This window comes from Colletotrichum destructivum, chromosome 9, assembly GCF_034447905.1.
Source record: "Colletotrichum destructivum chromosome 9, complete sequence".
NCBI lineage: Eukaryota > Fungi > Ascomycota > Sordariomycetes > Glomerellales > Glomerellaceae > Colletotrichum > Colletotrichum destructivum.
The window spans coordinates 3,268,865-3,288,289 of record NC_085904.1 but is presented as its reverse complement, the minus strand read 5'-3'; the positions used below and the strand labels follow the sequence as shown (position 1 = coordinate 3,288,289).

The following is a 19,425-nucleotide window of genomic DNA, read 5'->3' as shown; positions in this document are numbered from 1 at the left end:
GGCGACAGCAGCATCAGGACAACCCCCCCCCCCCCCCCCCCCCAAAGGAAGCTGCGTCGCTAGATAATTATGTATGATATTGCCTGCGTTATGAGAACGAAGGGTAAATGCAGTAGCTGCCTACCTACCTATGTAGCTACTTGAGAGCATGTTGCCCAAACTGCAAGTCCACCGACGTTGACTGCATTTGCGTTCGCGGGCCGCCACCCACTCGCCAAGTAGCAACTGTTCATCGCGCCTTTTACTCTACCGAGTCTTTTCCCTGACGCTGCTGGCTATCTACCTAACCACTTATACGCCTCATTTCCCAACAAAGCTGCTCTTCGCCGAACCGCAGCTGCTTGTTCGGAGAGAATTGCTTCACCGTAACCACCCCGCGCCATCTCCTCAGCCCGGCAACCGGGTCATTACAGTCTTGGCCAGAGAGGAGCCCGTCTCTGATATTGTGTCTTCACTAGACAACACCATTGGCGGCGGCCCTCTCTGCCTCATCTTCTCCATCACTGCCGGAGTCATCTAGTCGATCCAAAGCCCGCTGGCACTCCTTGTCCCATTTGCTAAATCCAACAATCACCCATTCCAGCGCCCCGACCAGATACAGAGCAACACATTGTCCAATCCACAACCCCGCGAGACCCCAGCCGTTAAAGGCGAGGTAGATCCCGGCTGGCAGAGCTCCGCCGTAGTAGCTGATAAGATTCACCACAGCCCCGACCCACTGGCGGCCCATACCTCGAAGCACACCGCCGCACGATCCGTTCAGGCCGTCTGCTATCTGGAACAAGGCGACATATGGCATCACCTCGCCCACGAGCCGGACTACACCCTCGTCGTCGTTGAATATTTTTCCAAATACATCCTTGGTTGCCATGAGAATGATCAGGACGACGCTTCCAAGGACCACAGACAGGATCGCCGCCGAGTGTGCTGCTACTGCGGCATCCCGCGGTCGCTGCGCACCCAGCAGGTTTCCTATTCTTGCCGACGCTGCCACGCCGAGGCCAAAGGGGATGGTGTTGATGACTTGGTCCGCAGTCATGATGACTGACTGCGCCGCCAAGGGAATTGTACCAAGTCTTCCAGCGGCTAGGGCGACGATTTCGAATGCCCACCACTCAGTGCCGACGTGGACGACGCCTAAAATCGCCAACTTGGCGAAGGGTCCAATATTTCTCACAGCTTTTCGCAACTCCAGGCCACCCCAGCACTCCTTGCCTCGGATGAAGACGGCATACGCCACGAGCAGTAGGAACGAAATCCAGTACGAGATGCCTGTTGCAATGGGAGCGCCGTACAAGCCGAGGCCGAGGGTATGAATAAAAAGATAATTGAGCCCTGCATTCAGCGGCGACGTGATGAGCAGCACGTAGGTCCCAGGACGATAGATTTCTGTCACAAGCCCGTGTCAGTTTCATCGTGGTCTTTCTTCTCGTGTTCTGCCTTCTTCCCTCTCGCCTCTTCTTTGTCTATTCTCAAAGGGGGAGAGAGAGAAAGAGAGGAAGAGAGAGAGAGAGAGGACACACAGGGTTTGAGGACGTTGACTTACCCTGCGCCTGCAAGTACTTTTTCATCGCTTCAAACCACACATACCCCAGCCCACCCGGGATCAGGCATCGCAGAAATGTTGAGCTTTGCTCACAGATAAACTCCTCTTGGCCCAATGCTCGGAACACGGGCTCAGAAAACCACCATAGCACTGCCACCACCATATAGAATGCCGACAAGACGATTATGCCCCTCTGCAGAAGGATACCCAGGTCGTGCTTGTTCGAAGATCCGGTGAAACTACTCGATGCAAGCGTGTCAAGGGCCGTTGTTCCACCCAGGGCTATGAGCCAGGCTGTCGCCATGGCGAACATATAACTAAAGGCAGCAGTGGCGAGAGCTTCGGGACTCAGTCTGCCGACGATGAGCACGCTGAGGGTCTGCAGGCTGTTCTGCAGCGTATACGCTAAGATGACGGGAACGGCGGCTTTGGCGAGGAGCCGAATCTCGGCCAACCATTGCCAGATTGGGTAGGGTTCATTGGAGATGGACGCCGGAGGCTTCGGTAGCAACGCCGTGTTCTCGGACGGAGGCGGCACGGCCAATGGACTCCTTTGTGCGTCGTACGACACCGATTCCGGCATCTTTGCGCGCGTTTGAATTGCAACCTCCTCGCTTTGCTGCTTTTTCCTAACGCTGAATCGTCCTCTTTGCAAGTATTCTCCGTTGCCGGGGTTTCTTTTCCCTTTTGTCTTCGCCGAAAATTTGGTGAGCCGGCCGGAAAGAACGAGTCGAAAAGGTTGTTACACGAAACGAAAAAATACGCACATACGTCGTTTGCCGTGTCCAAGCACCAGGTGTGTCGCTGATGAATCTCAAGAGGCTTTTTTTCTTTTCGGAGAATGTGGAGGGAGGAAACAAAGGTTCAGACGGCCAATTAATGGACGAAAAGCCACGAGACAAGAACCAGCAGCATTCTATACGACATTCTTGAATTCGACATGCCCAGGACCCCCATCCCAAGGTCGCCTCGAATTTTGGGGCACGAGATAGCTGACAAGAGCCAATTGCCACATGCAAACTGTCAACTAGACAACTCAACGACCAGCGACTGGCCTTGGTCACAGCTCGCGAGGTATGCCTGGCTCTTTCTGCGCGGGGAGATGCCCTCAAGCGACGACTCAAGATTGGGCAGCGATAAGTGTGCATTGGAGCCTACATGATCTTACACTACTTTGACGCTTGCGAGGGTCTTGATCTGCTAGTAGGAACGTTAAGGCACCGGGTCGTTGGCTCTCAATGGCTGCATCATGTGGCGCACAGCAAGCGGACCATCCGAACTGACGCAAAGGATGAGGACGGGTTTCTCGAACAAGCAACCTGTTGACATATTACGCAGTTGCTCCCACTTTGTCCTGCTCTGGTTGAAAAATTTCCAAGTCTTTTTATGTTATTCAATGCGGCGACTGTCTCGTTGAAAGATAAGGAGTTGTGCTCTGGCACCCCGGAAATACCAGCATGGGCGTCGTGAATCAATCAACGCGCTAGGCCAGGAATAGGAGCCAACAGACAACTGGTGCAGAACCCTTATCTCACATCGTCCTTATCACAGGCTGAACCACAGAGCCCAGAGCCTGTGACAGCGGGCAGGAGCGGACAACAGCGAGGGCGTCGGCGGTCAAGCTTCCAGTGACGAAGCGACCAACGGCCGACACCGGCTTCGGTCGGGTCCTTGTGGCCCGGCCGAGTGGAGCATTGGGAAGAGGGGTAAGTTGGTGTTGAGACGACATGGTCTCACTGGCCAGTCACATAGCTTCCAATGTGCATCACTTCGCGACAGCGTTGACTGGACCGTTTTGGCTACGTATCTCAGAGCTGTACGGATACAGGACTCAGTAACCAAAGTACCTGTAGTTCCCTCTCGTATAAGGAACTTGTCATGGCCATAGCGCCCAAGTCTCGACCCCGCTCCGAGCTCGTCCAAAGACGCAGAGAGAGAGACAGAGATATAAAGAAACGACGGACAGCGCATGGTCAACAAACAGACTCTCAGCGTGCATTGGCGAAGAGTGTAAGGTAGGAATGGAACGAATGGAACGGCGCCAGAAGCCTGTTCCGGAAAGATCGAACCTTGGTCCAAAGGCACAGACACGTGATAAGTAAGGGGGGAGAGTCACATAGCAGGTGCAAGTACGGATACAAGTACACGTAGCGCTACGGCTTGAGACAAAGGGTCAGGGCCAGGGTCATGGATCCTCGCACACATCCACCACTATCACCACCACCACCATCTCATCGAGCCTCCCAGCCAAGTAACGACGCCGAAGCATCGGCTACGGAAACTTCTCGAAAAACCCGCCGGATCGGTCGTAGTCGCCCAGCAAAGGTGGCAGAACGTTCAGCACGTGCCCCGGCACAGGTGGTGACGAATGGGAAGAGGGAGTCAGCGCGACTAAGGAAACGCAACGCCATGTGCTTTCCATGAGTCGAAAAGGCCGGGAAGGGGGATGGGCGGGATGCCAGAAACGACGGCTCAATCTCATGCGGCACGAGGCGAGTTGGGTTGAGTTCGGCTCTTCTAATCGACTCGACCTCCATGGTTATCATAACCGGGGTGTGCGCGAGTCGGGTCAAATGCACCACTTACGTAGTAAGTGTCCGCAGGTGGCCACGGCATTGCAACGAAGGAGAAGGAGGGACGATGTAGAGTACATGTCATCTGCATCGCATGCATGGCAGCGTCATTCAGATCTCACGTTTGCGGCAGGAAAGGGGAAGAAAAGAAGAAGAAGAAACACCCCCCCTCCTCTCACGACCCCCTAACAAGTTCTGCAAGACGAAAGCCAAAGCCTAAATAGACAGACACTGCTGCCGTCTTGCCCGGTATACCAGGCGACGCCCGCCGCACTTTTCAATGAGCGCCACGCAAAAAAAGGAATAAGGGTGGAATGTCCGTCTCATCGTTACCTTTTCCGAGATATCACGCAATGAAGGATGTCCCCTGGCACAAGGTACAGATATCAAGTCCAGAATTCCACAGAGGAGGGAGTCTGTCCCTCCGTCTATCTGTTCTTGACTCTGACACGGGGACCTAGCAGGCGTCAGCTCCTTGCAGCGTGGAATGCAAGCACACCACCAGTCCGTCCGTTCCCTCCTCGTCGATTGGGAAAGCATTTCGTTCGAAACATGCTGTGGAACGTGGCCCCAAACCTTAATCCCTCTGTCCGGGGATCCTCGCCCGTCTGGGGACCGGCCGGACCTTGGCCAAGGGAACCACCCCACGACCCGTTCCATACCCAAGTCCCGGACTTGGTTAACAGGCCGGAACGGGTACGGGAGATCGGGTTGTCGTGTCTGTTGGTGTACAAGCGTTGTTGTCTGTTATGTGCGTGTGGCCACTGGCTGGTCTGCGCAGTTGCAATGAACAGTCCCATAGATACCATGCGGCTTTTTTGCCTGCTCTTGACCATGTATATACTTACACGTACCCTATGTACACACACACCAATACACAGGACGACACTTCCAGCCGTCTGTACAACATGTTTCTCTGTCATGAATTCGCCGACCTGCGTCCTACTGTATCTGCCACCCCCCCCCCCCCCCCCCCCCCCCCCTTGCCCTTGAAAGAGAGCTCGCGCGATCCTGTTGGATCTCCCCGATCTTGTACAGGCTTTCTCCCCCTCCCTCCTTCCCCCAGCGGTGGTTCCTAGTGAACGTTCGGGATCGACGCCGCCGTGCACCTGTGAGTCCTCGAACCTTGAGCTCCATAACAACGTCACTGCGGGCTGTAGAAAGAGAAGTCGGATGATGCATTGTATGCACAAGTCGCAGCCAGGGCAAGGCCCCGAGGTGAGCAACAACCCCACAGGACGGTTCCAGGCTGAACCGGTGATTTGCGGCGAAAAAGTGTCGAGACAGAGCGTTGATGGGGGGGGGATGCTGAGCGAGGCCTCGGAGGGAGGGGATTCTTGGGAGCGTGTGCCTCCACCTACCAACACCGTCCCGACGTTGGCTGTCTGCATCCGTCCGCACGGGTTGCCAGGCATGGAGAAGAAAAGAGGTGGCGAAGGGGGGAACCGGGGGCCGGGGAGAGGGACCTTGGAAGTTGCCCGCCGCCGTCCTACCGTTCTACCGTCCGTTGTTGCTGTATCTGACCTGCTGCATTGCCAACATCACGCCGTCGCACCGGGCTCTGGACGGAGAGGTACGGGTATACCCAGGTTAGCAGAGGGCTGCGTGCGGTTGTCTCCCAGCAGGGCGGTTGCAGGAAACGGCGTCAAACGGTTTAGGGTTCTTCTCCCCGCTGCAGCGTCTGGCACATCCACGTGGCTGTCGCAGGCAGGCAACGGACGACAGCCCTTTCCTTCTCCTTCTTCTCCTTCCCCTCCCCCTAGCAAGCTCGCCCGTTTCACTAAGTCCCCGAACGCTGCCCATCCCGGCCGCCGTGGTGAGTTACATGTTGCCGTCAAAAACGTGGACAGCGTCGCATCGTCCTGACATGTCAGGACGACAAATCGCCCGCTGGGAGGGGGGTGCCCGCTCCACACGCCGGGACGACAATAACAACGCATCGCCACTTGTAGGGAAGGTAGTGTGCGTACGGATACTGGGACCGTACCTCGTACACTGCGATGTACATCGTACACTAATACGCCAGGACAGGGGGGGGCAGAAGGACAAAAACAGAAACGGGGGGTTGTTGCATCGTCGGCCACTCTTTAGAGTTCGAGGCCGCATCAACACCACCACCTCCCGGATCAGCCTCTCACCCTCCCCCTCTCCCTTTCTCCCTCTATTCCCACCCTCTTTTCCATTCTCTCTTCCTATTCGTAAAACGGCCAGTCGACAACCCTCGTCTGCTCCTCAAACCTTACCAGCGGAAGGTGCAAGCGCTTCCCCCAAGGAGTAATTTCGGATATCGGGTCGTAGGGATGCACTGATGGAGAGGGGAAATGACGACGTTACGGCAAGGTGCTGTTTCCCAAACCACAACGTTGTCATGATGCCAAAAGAAAACGGGAGAGAGAGAGAAAAAATATCCCACATCCCTTGTCCCCTGCATCACAGTACAACGCCCCCTCCCCTCTTCCACTTTCTCTCCCCCCCTCCCCTTGCTCTGCCCTGCCCCTCCCTTCTTCGTCCCCTGTTCGGTCTCTAGCCCTTCCAGACGGTATCATCTTCATATGGTCGTGGTAGCTTCCGGTAGCAGGCTGGCCCCTGGACGAAACCTTTGCGCTACTTACGCCGTTGCCGCCGGCAGCCTCTCTTTCTCTTCTTCAACACCTCGTGGCAAGTCAACCACTGCCATCCCGGTATGACTCTCTCAGTGAAGAAGAGGGCTGCAGATCAACTTGGTCAGGGTATCAAATGCTCGAGGACGTCATGCTGGACGTGCAATATCCGTAATCCCCTCGTCACTGCCAATTGGTGGTGGTCGTGGTGGTCGTGGTGGTCGTTGTCGTCGTTATACTGTCAAATTTTGCCAACACTTTGTTGCTTGACATCCCAACCGGGAACGCAATCTTTTCCCCTTGTCTTCGGCTTTCGTAGCTGGTCAGCAAAATTTGTGCCCGTAGACCGACCGACCACCTCGTCCAGCGATGCCCATGGCACTGCAGAATGGAGCCCAATCCACAGTGGAGGGAGTCTCTTCAGTGATTTGGTTGTTTGCTCGGCCACACACCCCTCTCACCGCTCTTCGCGACCAGAACACCGCCCTTTGACTACTGGCCCTCCCTCTTGTTGCTTCTGTTGTTATTGCCCTTCGTCCACGTCTCCCTCAACGTCTTGACCGCCGAGCCAGTACTGCAGCCTCATGCCAGCTCTGGCAGCGCTCATGGCGATGGCCCAGTTCTCGACGCCGAGTGTCAGCGTGCTGATCGTGGTCATGTTCTTGACGAAGCGGGCGTGCGGCGTGCGGTGACACGCCGGCGCAATAGCCAGCATGACCCAGTGGAAGACGCCCACGGCGCTGTTCCAAGTCGACAGGGGCACCCGCCACGTCGTAGTCCAGATCTGCAGGAATTCCGATTCCGTGCATGCGACGCTCAATGGGGTACCGGTGGCAATGGCACGTGTGTAGACGATGGCCGTCATCCGGATAACCTGGTGCATGAAATCCGGCTTCTGCTGCAGTTGCTGTTGTTGCTGGTTATGGTGATGGTGATGGTGGTGTTGCATCGGTCGGGGACTTGTTGGAGATTCGCTAGCGTCGTGGGCCTGTGGCCATTCGGGCGTCGTTGTCGAGTCGGAAGCTGGTCCCGATGGCGACCGGCCCGTGCCAACGGACCCGCGCCCCGTTGTGCCTGTACTGGAGATGCTCCCGCTTCGTACGGATCCATCATCAGCGGCCGCAAAGTAGTTACTGCTGCTCGACGGCGGACTCGTCCTGGTCGATGCCTCCGGCGACAAGGCTTGTCGGCATCCCGGAATCGTAGGATGAAGCCCCGATATGTGCTCGTGCATGTACTTCCCCGTGAGTCGCGCCTTTCGTGAGGCTTGTGCCGGCGTTGGTGTAGATGTCGATGTCGATGTCGATGTCGCTGTCGTTCCGATAGCCGTACTCGTCGATGTTATCGTTTCGCTCGCGGTGGTGTAGATTGCCTCAACGGCGCTGAACAGATACCTTACATTGTCGAGGATTGAGGCTGTCGCCGGGTGCATGCCGAGGCTTGCGGCACAGTCGACAAATGACGGGAGCAGGCCGAAGGACGAGGGTAAATAACTGACTAGAGGTGTCATGTGCGCCATGCGAAGGGGCAGGTCTTTTATAGGGTTGGCAAAGTCATATCCTGTCAAGCCCCATGGATCTGATGCCGTTGCCGGCATTGCCGTCACTCCTCCTTGACTGCGTCGTGCTTGACTCTCAATTTCTTGGCTCCCGTCGCCTCCTCCGCGGCTGTCGTCCGAGGACGACAGAGTCAGTAGCAGTGGGCTTTTTTCGTGCGCAAGGGATATGGAGACATCGTGACTGTGCAGACGAAGTAAGCCTATGAGTCAGTTTTTTGGGAAAGTCTGGGCGAGCGGACGAATGCCAGACGGGCATATCGTGTGTAATCCCATAGAACGAGACCCATATACGAGTCAAGGCTTTAGGCGAGAAATGAGCAAAAACGAACGTAAGAGGGTCGGACGGACAAATGGAAACATGGGATTTCGAGCGGGAAATACTCCGCGGCCAAGGAAATGTTGGAAAAAAACCGGACAGAAAAATCCAGAGGAGAAAGCAAAATAGAGCATATGGGAAGTCAAATAGAGGGTAGAGCATGAATCAAAAGGATCGCCAGCCTCGACGGCAGAAGAAACGAAAATTTGTCGGTGGAAAAACGCAGCCAATGTGGCCAAGTCGCGATGTGAACTTCCGCCGATGGGAAAGGAGGCTGAACCTACGTACATGATAGCGTTTTTTGCTAAGAGACCGTTCATACCGAGTTTGTTGAAGCCACCTCGTAGCCGGATCATACCTCGCAAGCCCCTGAGGTGGTATCGCAGGTCCTCTTCCGACTCGCCCCAATACCATTCGGCCACGGTCAACTGAATGACTCCTGCAATGGCGGCGTCGCTGGGGTGTTCTGATCTCCCGTTGCTGCTGCTGATGCTGCCGCCGCCGCCACCATCGGTTGTTGTCTCGAGTGCGGTTCCGGTGGTGTTCTGGAGACTTTGATGTCGCCTACTACCAACGTCGTTGGACCGCAGGCTCTCGTTTAGCATTCGGATGGCGTGGCCCTTGATTGTTCGTAGGGCCGTGGTTCGGACATGGCCCGTTTCGTGGAGAAAGCATGCTGAGGTGTAGAGAATGATTTTCATGACGAGGGGGTCCTGGAGGCAGAAGGGAGAGTAGTAGCGGATGAAGGGGTTGTTGGGTTCCGGATCACCGTTGAGAGAAGCCTTGAAGCGGGAGAGAACTGTGATGTCTACCCGGTATATGTTAGCTTTGGTATGTCTTTATACTGTAGGTAACTAGATGAACCAAGGTGATCAGCTTACATATTCGAAGGAGTTTCTTGTTTAGTGTGGTTTGTGCCACCGGAAGATGCGCGATTTGCTCGTCTACGCCGCCGACGGGCCGTTCTGGATGCTGAAGTCTGGGCTCTAGCGCATTATGCCATCTTCGAGGAATCGCGTCGTCTGCAGGAGCTCGACCACCGTCATCATCCTCTTCGCCGGTGATGTCGAAGACTAGATCCGGCACCGCGAGACGGTATGTGAGTACCTGCTGCGACGCGTGGGTCGTGTCCAAGTTCAGACTGCTGCGCTTCGGATCAGCCAGTGGGAACCATGGCGCCGGTGCCGGTGCTGATGATGACGATACTGCTATTGGCGCGTCGTTGCTTTCATCGAGAGGCTGAGTCACCAGCCAAGGCGCGTCGTTGATGGACGGGTCCATCGAGCAATCCGTCCCCGGGCTTGAGTGTGATGTTGTGTTCCCTGAGATGACCCAATTGGCTCCGCCGACGGGAGAGTGTCCCGTAGTCCCCGGAGACTGACCTGCTTGAAGCAAGGGAGAGTTTACTCCTGGGAGAGTGGGATGAAAAGGGACTCGACCTCCTGCTCGTGCTGGCGTCAAGAAGGTAGATGTCCCTGGAATCCGGCTTGAAGATTATAGTTAGATCGTGGTTCGGATTGGAACAGCAGTCGGGTGACAAAATATACAATATCAAATGGAAAAAACACTTACTTGCCTATGCGATATTCGCATACCGGCACGGGGAACCGACGGAGGCAGTTGCCGCAAGGCTGCTCCTGATCGCACTGTACCGAGTTAGCCAAACGATAAGGCTCTTGAGGCGTTATCAGATTCGCGCGTAGAGGACTCGGCCCAGCGACTTCACGTCGGCCAGGATACTCGATGTGTCAAAGACACCAAGGTCCTCAACTTGAGACCAAAAAGGGGGCGACCATCAAGACAGAAGGCATGTACTTGCCTTCTGTTTCCTCCTCCGACACTCTCCGCATGATGTCGTCGTTCTTTCGGCGCGCACCATGTTGCGAGATGCCCGCTGATACTGGTGCTGGCGCTGCGGCCCTTCGGACATGATCTCAAAGCGGCAACGGCAACGGGGGGGGGGGGGGGGGGGGGGGGGCTCTTCCGCGTCGTCCTCGGACCATCCGTTCCTGCAGTTCCTGTTTCCTGCAGCAGCTAGACGGTACAGCACCAAGCATGACGTGTGATCCAGAAGTCTGGTTTCGGGGGTTGATGTGTTTTGTTAAGGCTGAGCTTATAAGCAAATCGGAGATAAACTGCAAATGTGTCAACGGGAGGCGGGGCAACAAGCGATAGGAGAAGGGGATAACTTTCAGCCAGGTGGCTTTGTTTCTTTGAGGCTGCATGTCGTCGGATTTCGACACGTTCGGTCTAGCGTTGTGGAATTGCGCCAGGCCACCTACCGAGGCTGAGGAGCGGCGAGAGGGGAGATGGGGAGCCCCCTCCGTCCACAAAGCCACAAAACAGGCTTCCTTCCTCCGGGGTTTGTGGTGATCAGCATTAGCTGCGTCGCTAGTGTCTAGGCCCGAACCTTTTGATGAACAAGGTTTAGGTGTTTGGTTTGTGTTGGCCGAGTAGCCGTACAAGAGCCAGTCGTTTTAGGCGGACAGTTCTATGCGAAGGGATGTCGAGACATGAACAATACAACAAGGTAGGCTGGCTAGGGGCTCCATTTGCTGATTGAAGAAAAAAGATTCGGGGAGTGGTGGAAGTACGAAATGCCGATGACGTGAACCCATCAACGTATATCTCGACCAGGTGGGTTTGCCAAAGGCCCAATGCCTGCTCTTCGAAACAGATTCTTCGCGGAGACGGGCTCTTCCTCCGATGCACTTGGCAGGACGCAGATGAATGACCATTCAATGAATGAGTGGGTTTCAGCCCCCAAGCCTTCTTCTGGGCTGGGCAATAGCGCCATCAGCCGCAAGTGGACTGCGAAATGGTGCAAGTCTCGTGGCGCAAGCCGCATCGCTTAAGGGGTCACTAGCTGCAGTTGAGCCCTTCTCGACCCAGGAGAAGACCGGACAATCGTAATCATCCCTGCGCCGTTGTCGTTCAAGGACCCGTCTGATTCGAGCTTGAAATCCTGGATTCCGCGATCTGTCGTTGCAAGATATATGGATCCTGAGTGGGAATCTAAGCCAATAGTCCACAGCTAGGCTGCTTGAAACGGTCCGCCGGCGGCGCGTGCCGATTGAGTTCCCCAAGTCCAGGAATGAAGACTAAGAACCAGCCATGGTTTCCCATCTGTGAACGATGACGAGTGTGATATTGGTGTGCTGAGACCACGGCAAGACCCAAGAAGAGCCTGTCCCTCCGCGGAAAATGAAAAATACTTCAAGGCCGACGGAACAGCAGACGGGGAAGGCCATAGGTACATGCGCATGTACAATCCAGACGTGAATGCGCGACCCCTGTAAACTGGTCGATGTCGTTTGCCTCAAAAGACTCGATTGACGTTGGCCGGAAGGGGAAAAAGGGCCAAGAAGATGGAAAACAGAATCTGCCGCCAAGACAACAACTCAATATGATAAAGGCTCGAGCACAAGACTGGACTGGTGCGCCACGGTCCCCTGCGGAATTCATCAGCCCTGTCTCCTAGCTAGTTGGGAAGGGAAAAGCAAGACCGGGATAGGACTTCGTAAAACGCCCCTATAGAAGGCCTTCAGCGGCCCCCATATGTCTGGGGTCCTCGACGTCATGGTTCATTGATACACTGTCGCATTCCAAGGGGGGGGCAGCTCATCGGGGACATCATTTCGGTGGTCGCTGCGATGTCTGACACGATCGTGACCACGAAGTGGAGAGGAGCCAGTGAGGTGAAAAGAGCCTCTAGGTATTGTCATGCTCCTCGAGGCACCTGGTGTCTGCCCTGGTGCTTTCTTTTGCGAAATGGGGGGCACCTTAATATGTGACGGTTACCAGCTGAGCGAATGTCTCAACGACGCTCTCGTCCCTGGCCAATTCGCACTTAGTCGGTCGCGGTCATCGGCTGGGGTTTCTTGCATTGGATGCTCCGAAGAGAATGTTGTCCGGCAGATTAACGGATTAATGAATCGAGAATCGAAGGGGCAGGTTGAGAGTTGAGCAAGCAAACGGCCGGAAATATCATGGAAACGAAAGAGTTTCGGCAGCCCAGGGGAACTATGGGATTTAAGCTCAAGGCCGGGGGACGCGATCAGCAGGGACATGACGCCGTGACGTAGTGTCTCCACTAACCGACCGAATTCTCGGGTTCTTGCTGCCGTGGGATTGCCCCAGACCGATGAAGTCACAGCCTGCGGGAACTGTCACAGGGGAATAAGGCAGTCATGTCATACCAAGACGCAGCAAAATGTCATTATCTCATTAAGGCAGCAATGAAGTCTGCCACGGCACATCTCCATATGAAACAAATGTGCCAAGAATGGTATCTTTGTGGAAATTCAACCCGAGAACACCTCCCAATAGAAACTCCTGTCGTCATGTCGCTGTCCAATGACGAAGCCTCGTCAAGTCTTCAGACTCGCGAGATCCCCCGCCCATCATGAAGCAAACTTTAGCGTCGGCTTGGCTGGTTGCGTGGACACCGAGTATAGAAGCCCATTCGAATCTGATCACCTCCCACGATATTCCGGTTTCCTAGCCATGTTCACTGGTGGAGGCTCGTCGTCCACAGGGTAAGGCAAGGGCGATGAGCCGATGGGGCGACGACCGCCAGCTGCCTGGTGTTCGGGCAAAGGCGTCTTGGGGGGCAGCGGCGGTGGGATTCGCTGCGGTTGTTGCGACTGCTGTGTAGAACCGTTGCTGTATTGTTGATTCTGCCACCGCGGGTGCTCATCGGGGCTCATAATCGCAATCTTATCAGTACCGGCTGCGTAGCGGTACTGAGAAGGCGTCGGTGCAGTGACGACCAGTCGGTCAATCTCATCATCTTTAGGCAGAGGTGGCGGGCGTTGCTCAAGTCTCGATGCTGGCGATGGTTGAAGTCGCTCGCCAGAGCTCCTAGGCGAGGGGCTCATCGGCGAAGGTATATGCAGATGTTCCGTACCGGATTCGTAAGACTGGCGGCTCGGCGGTGTGTTGTGCGGCGGCCATGACGTGGGCGTGTCGCCTGGCAACTCCACAGCAAACGACAGAGGCTCGACAGTCTCCGAGTTGGACTTGACAAGTTCGGGAACATCTGGCATGCGGGAAAACCTGATGTTCGCTTTGTGGATCTTGGCCATCTTTGCGGAAGCCCCCTGGATCATCCTTTGCTCGACTTCCCGCCTTAGATATTGCCGCGTGCTCGTGCTAATCTCGGCTAGACGATGCCACTCGTTCATACCAAACTCGCCGACGCCAACCTCCACGTTAAGGCGATAGTAGTTCTCGACGTTGACGTTCCGTTTGAGGAGATGTTCCCTCTTCATCTGCTCGTGAATCACCTCACAGCCCTCAATCTTGGAGATGAGCTTCCGGCGGGCCTCGGCAAACTCTCCCAAAAAGCCCTCATACCACATATGCGAGTTCGCGTCGCTTCCCCTTGGTCGTCGACCCGTACCAACGCTGAGAAACACGCCAACTTCACGGCCGGGCCATTCGTTCACCACAGCCTCGTCCAGGGCTTCGGGTGCAGGGTTAAAGGTGCCACCGCCGTCATCGTGGAAGACAGACTGTCCAATCTGAATGGGTTTGAAGGCGAGACCAATCGCACATGTCGCCCGGCCAGCTTGCCAGATCTTGCAGTCGAACTCTGGCGGGGGTTCCCTTCTCGAGTCGTAGGATCGCAGAATAGCGGCAGGAGTGCCCTTGCGGGAGCCCCTGTACATAGCTAAGACGGCGCTTATGAGATTGTCAGCTTGGGGAGCTAGCTGCCTTGTTCCAATCCTTTTGCGATGCGTCTACTTACGTTTTGGTCCGAGTCTCCCGAGCATCATAGAGTCTCGCATTCGGGTCGCCGTATCGCGAGTTAAAGGCAGGTCGTGTCATCTGTGCTTGAGGACTGCGCGCGCTAAAGCTGACGGTGCTGGCATTGCTGGCATGTCTTCTTGGGTTTGAGTTGTTGTAGCCGCTAAGGGGGCTCATCATGTCGTTCTCGGTGCCATCATTGCCCTCCTTTTGATAAACGGTATGTTCTCTGACGGCCTCTTTGATGGCCTCCTCGAGCTTGGAGGCTTTGAATAGGGTTGACCGATAGGGGATGCCGGCGATGGTCTTGTCTGTTTCGAAAACCATGCGCGTCATTCTCACGTATAGCTCTTTGCACTGTTCCAAGTCCAAGCGCAATCTACCGAGCATTAAGGCGATGAGGCCGCCGGTACCGGTTCCGACAATGAGATCGAAATGGTCGCATGGCCTGGGGATTTCGTTTCGGCGCGGAGCCCTACCCTCGATTTCGACAAAGGTGCGGTGCATGAGTTCTTGGAGAATGATGAACATGGAGTAACCGCGAACTCCTCCGCCATCTGTCGCAAAACAAGTTAGTAAAATGCATCATCACCACCGGGCTGTGCCCGTTTCGCAATAGTATTCGCGCGAGATGGCGGTCGAGCTCGCCGAAGAAGTGGCGGCCTCACGTACCTAACGACAGAATGCGGAGGGGAGGGCCCTTGGTGGTGTCCCTCCTCTTGACCCCATTGAGGTCCATGACTGGCGCGAGTTCCCGTGGGTCAGCCAGATTGATTTCGATCCACCAGAGTGACTCTTGATTTTCAGTTTGTAGTCGTCGCCGTCTTCTATGCCGAGAGGTTCGGTTCGGGAGATGGGGAACAAGATGCAAAAGAAAAATTAAAAAAAAAAAAAAAAAACCAGAGGGTCGGCGAAAAACAAACTAGCGAGTGCAAGTGTGCAAGTAAGTAAGTAGTCAAGGCAAGGCGAAAAGGATGTACGGGCAAGGCAAAGTGCAGTTGGTCATAATCTAAGGTCTGATCACGAGTGGGAGGGTGACGCAAGAAAACGACTTGCGCCCTGGGCCGCCCACTCAGATGGGCCCGTTTCCCTTGACCCTGTCACTTGCCCACTTTGCGGAAGAAGGAACTCACTCACTCGTCAGTGCCACTCAGTGTGTGTGTGAATGTGTGTCGTTTTGCGGATGCTGCGCGCTGGCCGTTTAGGCGAAATCAGGAATGATAGAAGGCAACGGCTGGCAGAGACAGCGATTGCGACGGGGGATGGAGGCGACGGGGGTTGGTGTGATAGTATGCGCGCCAGAAGAACCTGAGGGATTGGCAGGCGGTTGGCAAGGACGCCACAGCAGCGAATTCAGAAATGGCCAAATCGCCCGGGATGATGAAGCGAATGTGCACGAATGGTAGGCCGCCGTTTCTACTAGGCCCAATGGCTCGGCTTCTTCTTTCGTTTCTTTGGGGCGGTTTGAAAGCGGCAAAGGTATCCAACTGGGACAAGATCTGCTCTCTAGCGAGGGCGCCGAGGAATGGAGCTCTGGACAGAAATTGTTTTGTTATGTTGCGCTGCGCTGCGTTGTGTTGTGCGTGGTCAGGGCCAGAAAGGGTTGGTGACCAGTTTATGATTGAGAGTGCCTGCGGAGTTTTTGACCGGGACCTTCGGGATCATCTATGAGATGAATAAAGATGTTGGATACCTTGAGAATGTACCTGGAGTGACTGGGCATCAACCGATAGGTGTTTGTTTGGGCTAAATCTACCTCTACTATACCTGTATTGATGCATCTGTATGTCCATGTAGGCAATCGGGAGGGAGAGAATGACCAATCTGACCTTGTTACCCCGGGATAGCCTGAGAGGCAACCATCTCACAACACCCAGGTAATGACAGGCAGGCAACGAATGAAGATTAAGCTAGGCACGGACGGACCCCAGAAGATAACGATCGGAATTGGTTGGAAAGAGCCCTTTTTTGCACGTCCCTCCTTGCCCGCTACGCATGGCATCGGCCGGGCCGCTTGTTCTCCATCGTCGTCGAGCATCTACCTTGTTCGCAGGCCTTACCAGCCGCTTGCTACTTGCATTACTTACCATGCAGTCAGTTCAGCTTCTGACATACCTTCACTTCCCACAACTGCCAAGGCTGCGCCACCTTCCATCAGAAGATTCCTCACCTTCTCTTTCTTTCTTTCTTTTCCACGATGCATTACGTTGTGTCTGTACAGGCCTCCGAACATGGCGAGTCATCCTAATTCAGACCTCTGTAGACAAAAAGAAACATCATCGACGCCCTCTTCGTTTTGCCCACACACAGTCAGCCGCTAGAACAAGAGGAAGAGACAGCCCGAGGCAAGCCGCAAGGTAAATTGACAGCCCGCATGCAGTCAACAAGCTCGACAGTCAGACGCAGTCAGCGATCTCGCAGCACCTTACCCGAAACTGGTCCGCAGGGACGCAAGATGTTTCCCACTCCACACAAACCCCCTCCTCGCGACTTGGCCCAATCGCGGTCTATGAAACCGTCCCTCCGCCAGTTCGGAGAGCAGCAAGCTTGTCGACCTTGAGGCTATGTTCCTTGCTGGAGGATCCCGGGGACCTGCACTAGAACCGCACTGCTTGTTGGGTACCAAATCCAATCGAGACCGTAGAACCTGCCAGCCGAGTGTTACGGAGACTACCTCTGCCAGATGCCCCGCTCTCGATAGGGATGATTCCCATCCCGTCGGTTCTTCGCAACCTCCGGCTCTTGGATCTCGGACGCAGCCCTAGCGTATGATATACAGCTTGAAATATACTTTCAGCGGCTGGGTTAAATTCAAAACACTTGAAATCCGGGGTCTCGAGGCCGAGAAACATCCGCCCAGGGCGTCGCCCTCGCCCCTACCCTACCGACTTCAAAACAACTTTACCTGACACTACCTAGGTACAAGAATACCCCACCAGATCCTCGGCGACTTGTATTGTGATGACAAGACTGCGGCGGCACAGCCGGTTGCTGACATCAGCAGCCCAATACCAGAGTACCCATCTCCGACCAGAACCCTCGGTGGCCCCGTGTATTGATTCTGGAGCTCATATCTTGCTTCGCAAAACACATTCCCGGTTGTGGTGATTTCTTCGACAACTGTATCGTTTACTACGTCGTACGGCCATCAACGAAACAGCGTTCGTTAGGCTGAGATGGAGGTAACCCGATGCCCTGGTCATTCACCTGCCCAGCAGGACAAGCAGGGGGACAGACCCCTTCTGGTGACCACACCCGCACGTCAGCAACGCCACCATCTTTCAGCTCGACTTGCGCCGTTTGGCCGCTCCGGCTCCCACCTCCAGCGTTCAGAAAAGCCGCTCGCAGCCAATCAAGACCTCAGATCAATGCCAGTGTGTAGTGTACTTAAAACTAAACTTTCTAATCCCGCGTGGCTGTGCAAGGCTTGGGCGATAACTCGGTGGCAAACGGTCGCTGACCACTCTACCCACTGCCCTCTATTTGGTCGGCTCTCAGTTACAGTGGCGATACTGACAAGTGCTCGCGTGACAGAGACACATCCCTTGGCCTTCACTTTCTTGTATCATCCCGTAGTCCTTTTTGACAAAGGGTAAGCAATCCATTCGAACTGGCGGATCTCGAAGACCGAGTATTCGTTCCATCTACTGGGTCAAATGGCTGTACCAACGGATCCGTTCGTGCCCGAAAAGTTGTTGAGCCTGGTCCAAGGCCTATGCGGCACACCGAGGCGAACCTTTCCCCTCTTTCTCACCCCTCTTCCCTTCTTCTCGCTGAGTCTCCGTGCCCGGTGCACCAATGGCTGGTACTCGCTTGGCTCGTGTTCAGCATCATGGGGTATCCCAGAAGCATGGTCCCAGGGCACCTTTGAGTAGCAAGTTCGAGAAGACGGTTCTCTGCATTCCGGAGTTCAGAAGCTGGCCGAACAAGCGACTTGGCGCCGGAAGATGCGGATACAGCATAGTTGCGCAAGGAACATTGATGAGTGAATGGAGCCTAACATGCCACATATTATACTAGGCCTCTGGAGCACAAGCTTTATCTAGGTGGCGCTCGGGAACCAACCCGCCGTGTCGATTGTTCGGAATCCGGCGCGTTGTGCGCCGGACCGGTGTCCAGATCTCTTCTGAAAGTGGGAAACAGTTGAAAAAGGCCCGGAGTTGATAGATCGACAGACGCTGGCGGCCTCCCTACCCGGAGACCCGCCTCCAGATCCGGGCCATGATGCCATCGGGAGTTTCTCTATTTTTACCATGAGGAAAGTTGAGCACGCGGAGGCAATCTGCAGTCCGACATAACACTGCATCGTGATACACGGTTCAAGCGTCATCTGTTAACACTAGCAGGAACGCAATTTGTCGTCAACTAGAGAGTTGGAATAGGCCCTCTATTATATCAATTCGTCTGAGCTCGGAGGCGGCAAAATGCAGAAGTTGTTGCTACAAGTGTTTGCTGCGGGACAGGAAGCAGTGCGTGCCATCTTTCCCCTCGGTTCCAACTTCTGACAACGCATGAGACGTGGCCGTGTGCACCCAGTGCGTCCCCAAGCTCCTGAAGCTATGCCCCCCTTTGCTTACCGGGAAGGTCCCTTCATCCAAATTCTCAACGCCTCCGGCTGAGGCATAAGGTGAGATGAAGTCGGTCTTTTAGCGGTAAGTGGTCAGGGCACCCGAGCCGCTCGCATCAACCCCCAAGCTCCACTGGAGCTTCCAGAACGCTTGGGTATCTAGCTCTTTGGGCTTTCAATTAAACGTATATGTCCCTTGTATCCCAATGCCGCAACAGTATAAACAAATACCTGATACAACGGCGGTTGATAGCCATATCACCAAACGATTACGTGAAAATGAATGCACTTGGCGTAACGCGTCGGCTCGGAGGCTGCGACCGACAGGAAGGAGGACGCACTTGAAGAAGCTAGTGAAACTGCATAGTACAGCCTCAATTGGTCAGCGATGGAGGAGATGGAGTGAGAGAGAGGCCGCGGTATTGGACGGTGTGGGACTGCAAACCTGCAGACATGCCTTGCTGACGCGGGCAGAAAGCATAACTCGTCAAGCCAGCCAAGCAGAAGTAGTGTT

General features: G+C 55.0%; 3 protein-coding genes across 3 annotated transcripts; all 3 read right to left on the bottom strand.

Annotated features, from left to right (window-relative positions):
• Positions 1-82: 82 nt before the first annotated feature.
• Positions 83-2,867, bottom strand: CDEST_14092 (Putative multi antimicrobial extrusion protein). The gene is made up of 2 exons (XM_062930248.1): positions 1,547-2,867; positions 83-1,389 (listed from the first exon to the last, which is right to left on the bottom strand). Exons 1-2 carry the CDS (start codon positions 2,127-2,129, stop codon positions 455-457), a joined length of 1,518 nt encoding a protein of 505 aa, XP_062786299.1. The 5' UTR covers positions 2,130-2,867; the 3' UTR covers positions 83-454.
• Positions 2,868-7,242: 4,375 nt separating this feature from the next.
• On the bottom strand, positions 7,243-10,523 carry CDEST_14091 (Putative zn(2)Cys(6) fungal-type DNA-binding domain, fungal transcription factor; the record flags this gene model as incomplete). The annotated part of the gene is made up of 5 exons (XM_062930247.1): positions 7,243-8,458; positions 8,882-9,401; positions 9,475-10,079; positions 10,166-10,239; positions 10,413-10,523. The coding sequence occupies 5 exons, from the start codon at positions 10,521-10,523 to the stop codon at positions 7,243-7,245; spliced, it is 2,526 nt and encodes an 841-aa protein (XP_062786298.1).
• A 2,262-nt stretch (positions 10,524-12,785) lies between these two features.
• Positions 12,786-16,032, bottom strand: CDEST_14090 (Putative patatin-like phospholipase domain, Acyl transferase/acyl hydrolase/lysophospholipase). Its single transcript, XM_062930246.1, has 3 exons — positions 15,017-16,032; positions 14,346-14,901; positions 12,786-14,278 (listed from the first exon to the last, which is right to left on the bottom strand). The coding sequence occupies exons 1-3, from the start codon at positions 15,081-15,083 to the stop codon at positions 13,069-13,071; spliced, it is 1,833 nt and encodes a 610-aa protein (XP_062786297.1). The 5' UTR covers positions 15,084-16,032; the 3' UTR covers positions 12,786-13,068.
• Between the last annotated feature and the right edge of the window lie 3,393 nt (positions 16,033-19,425).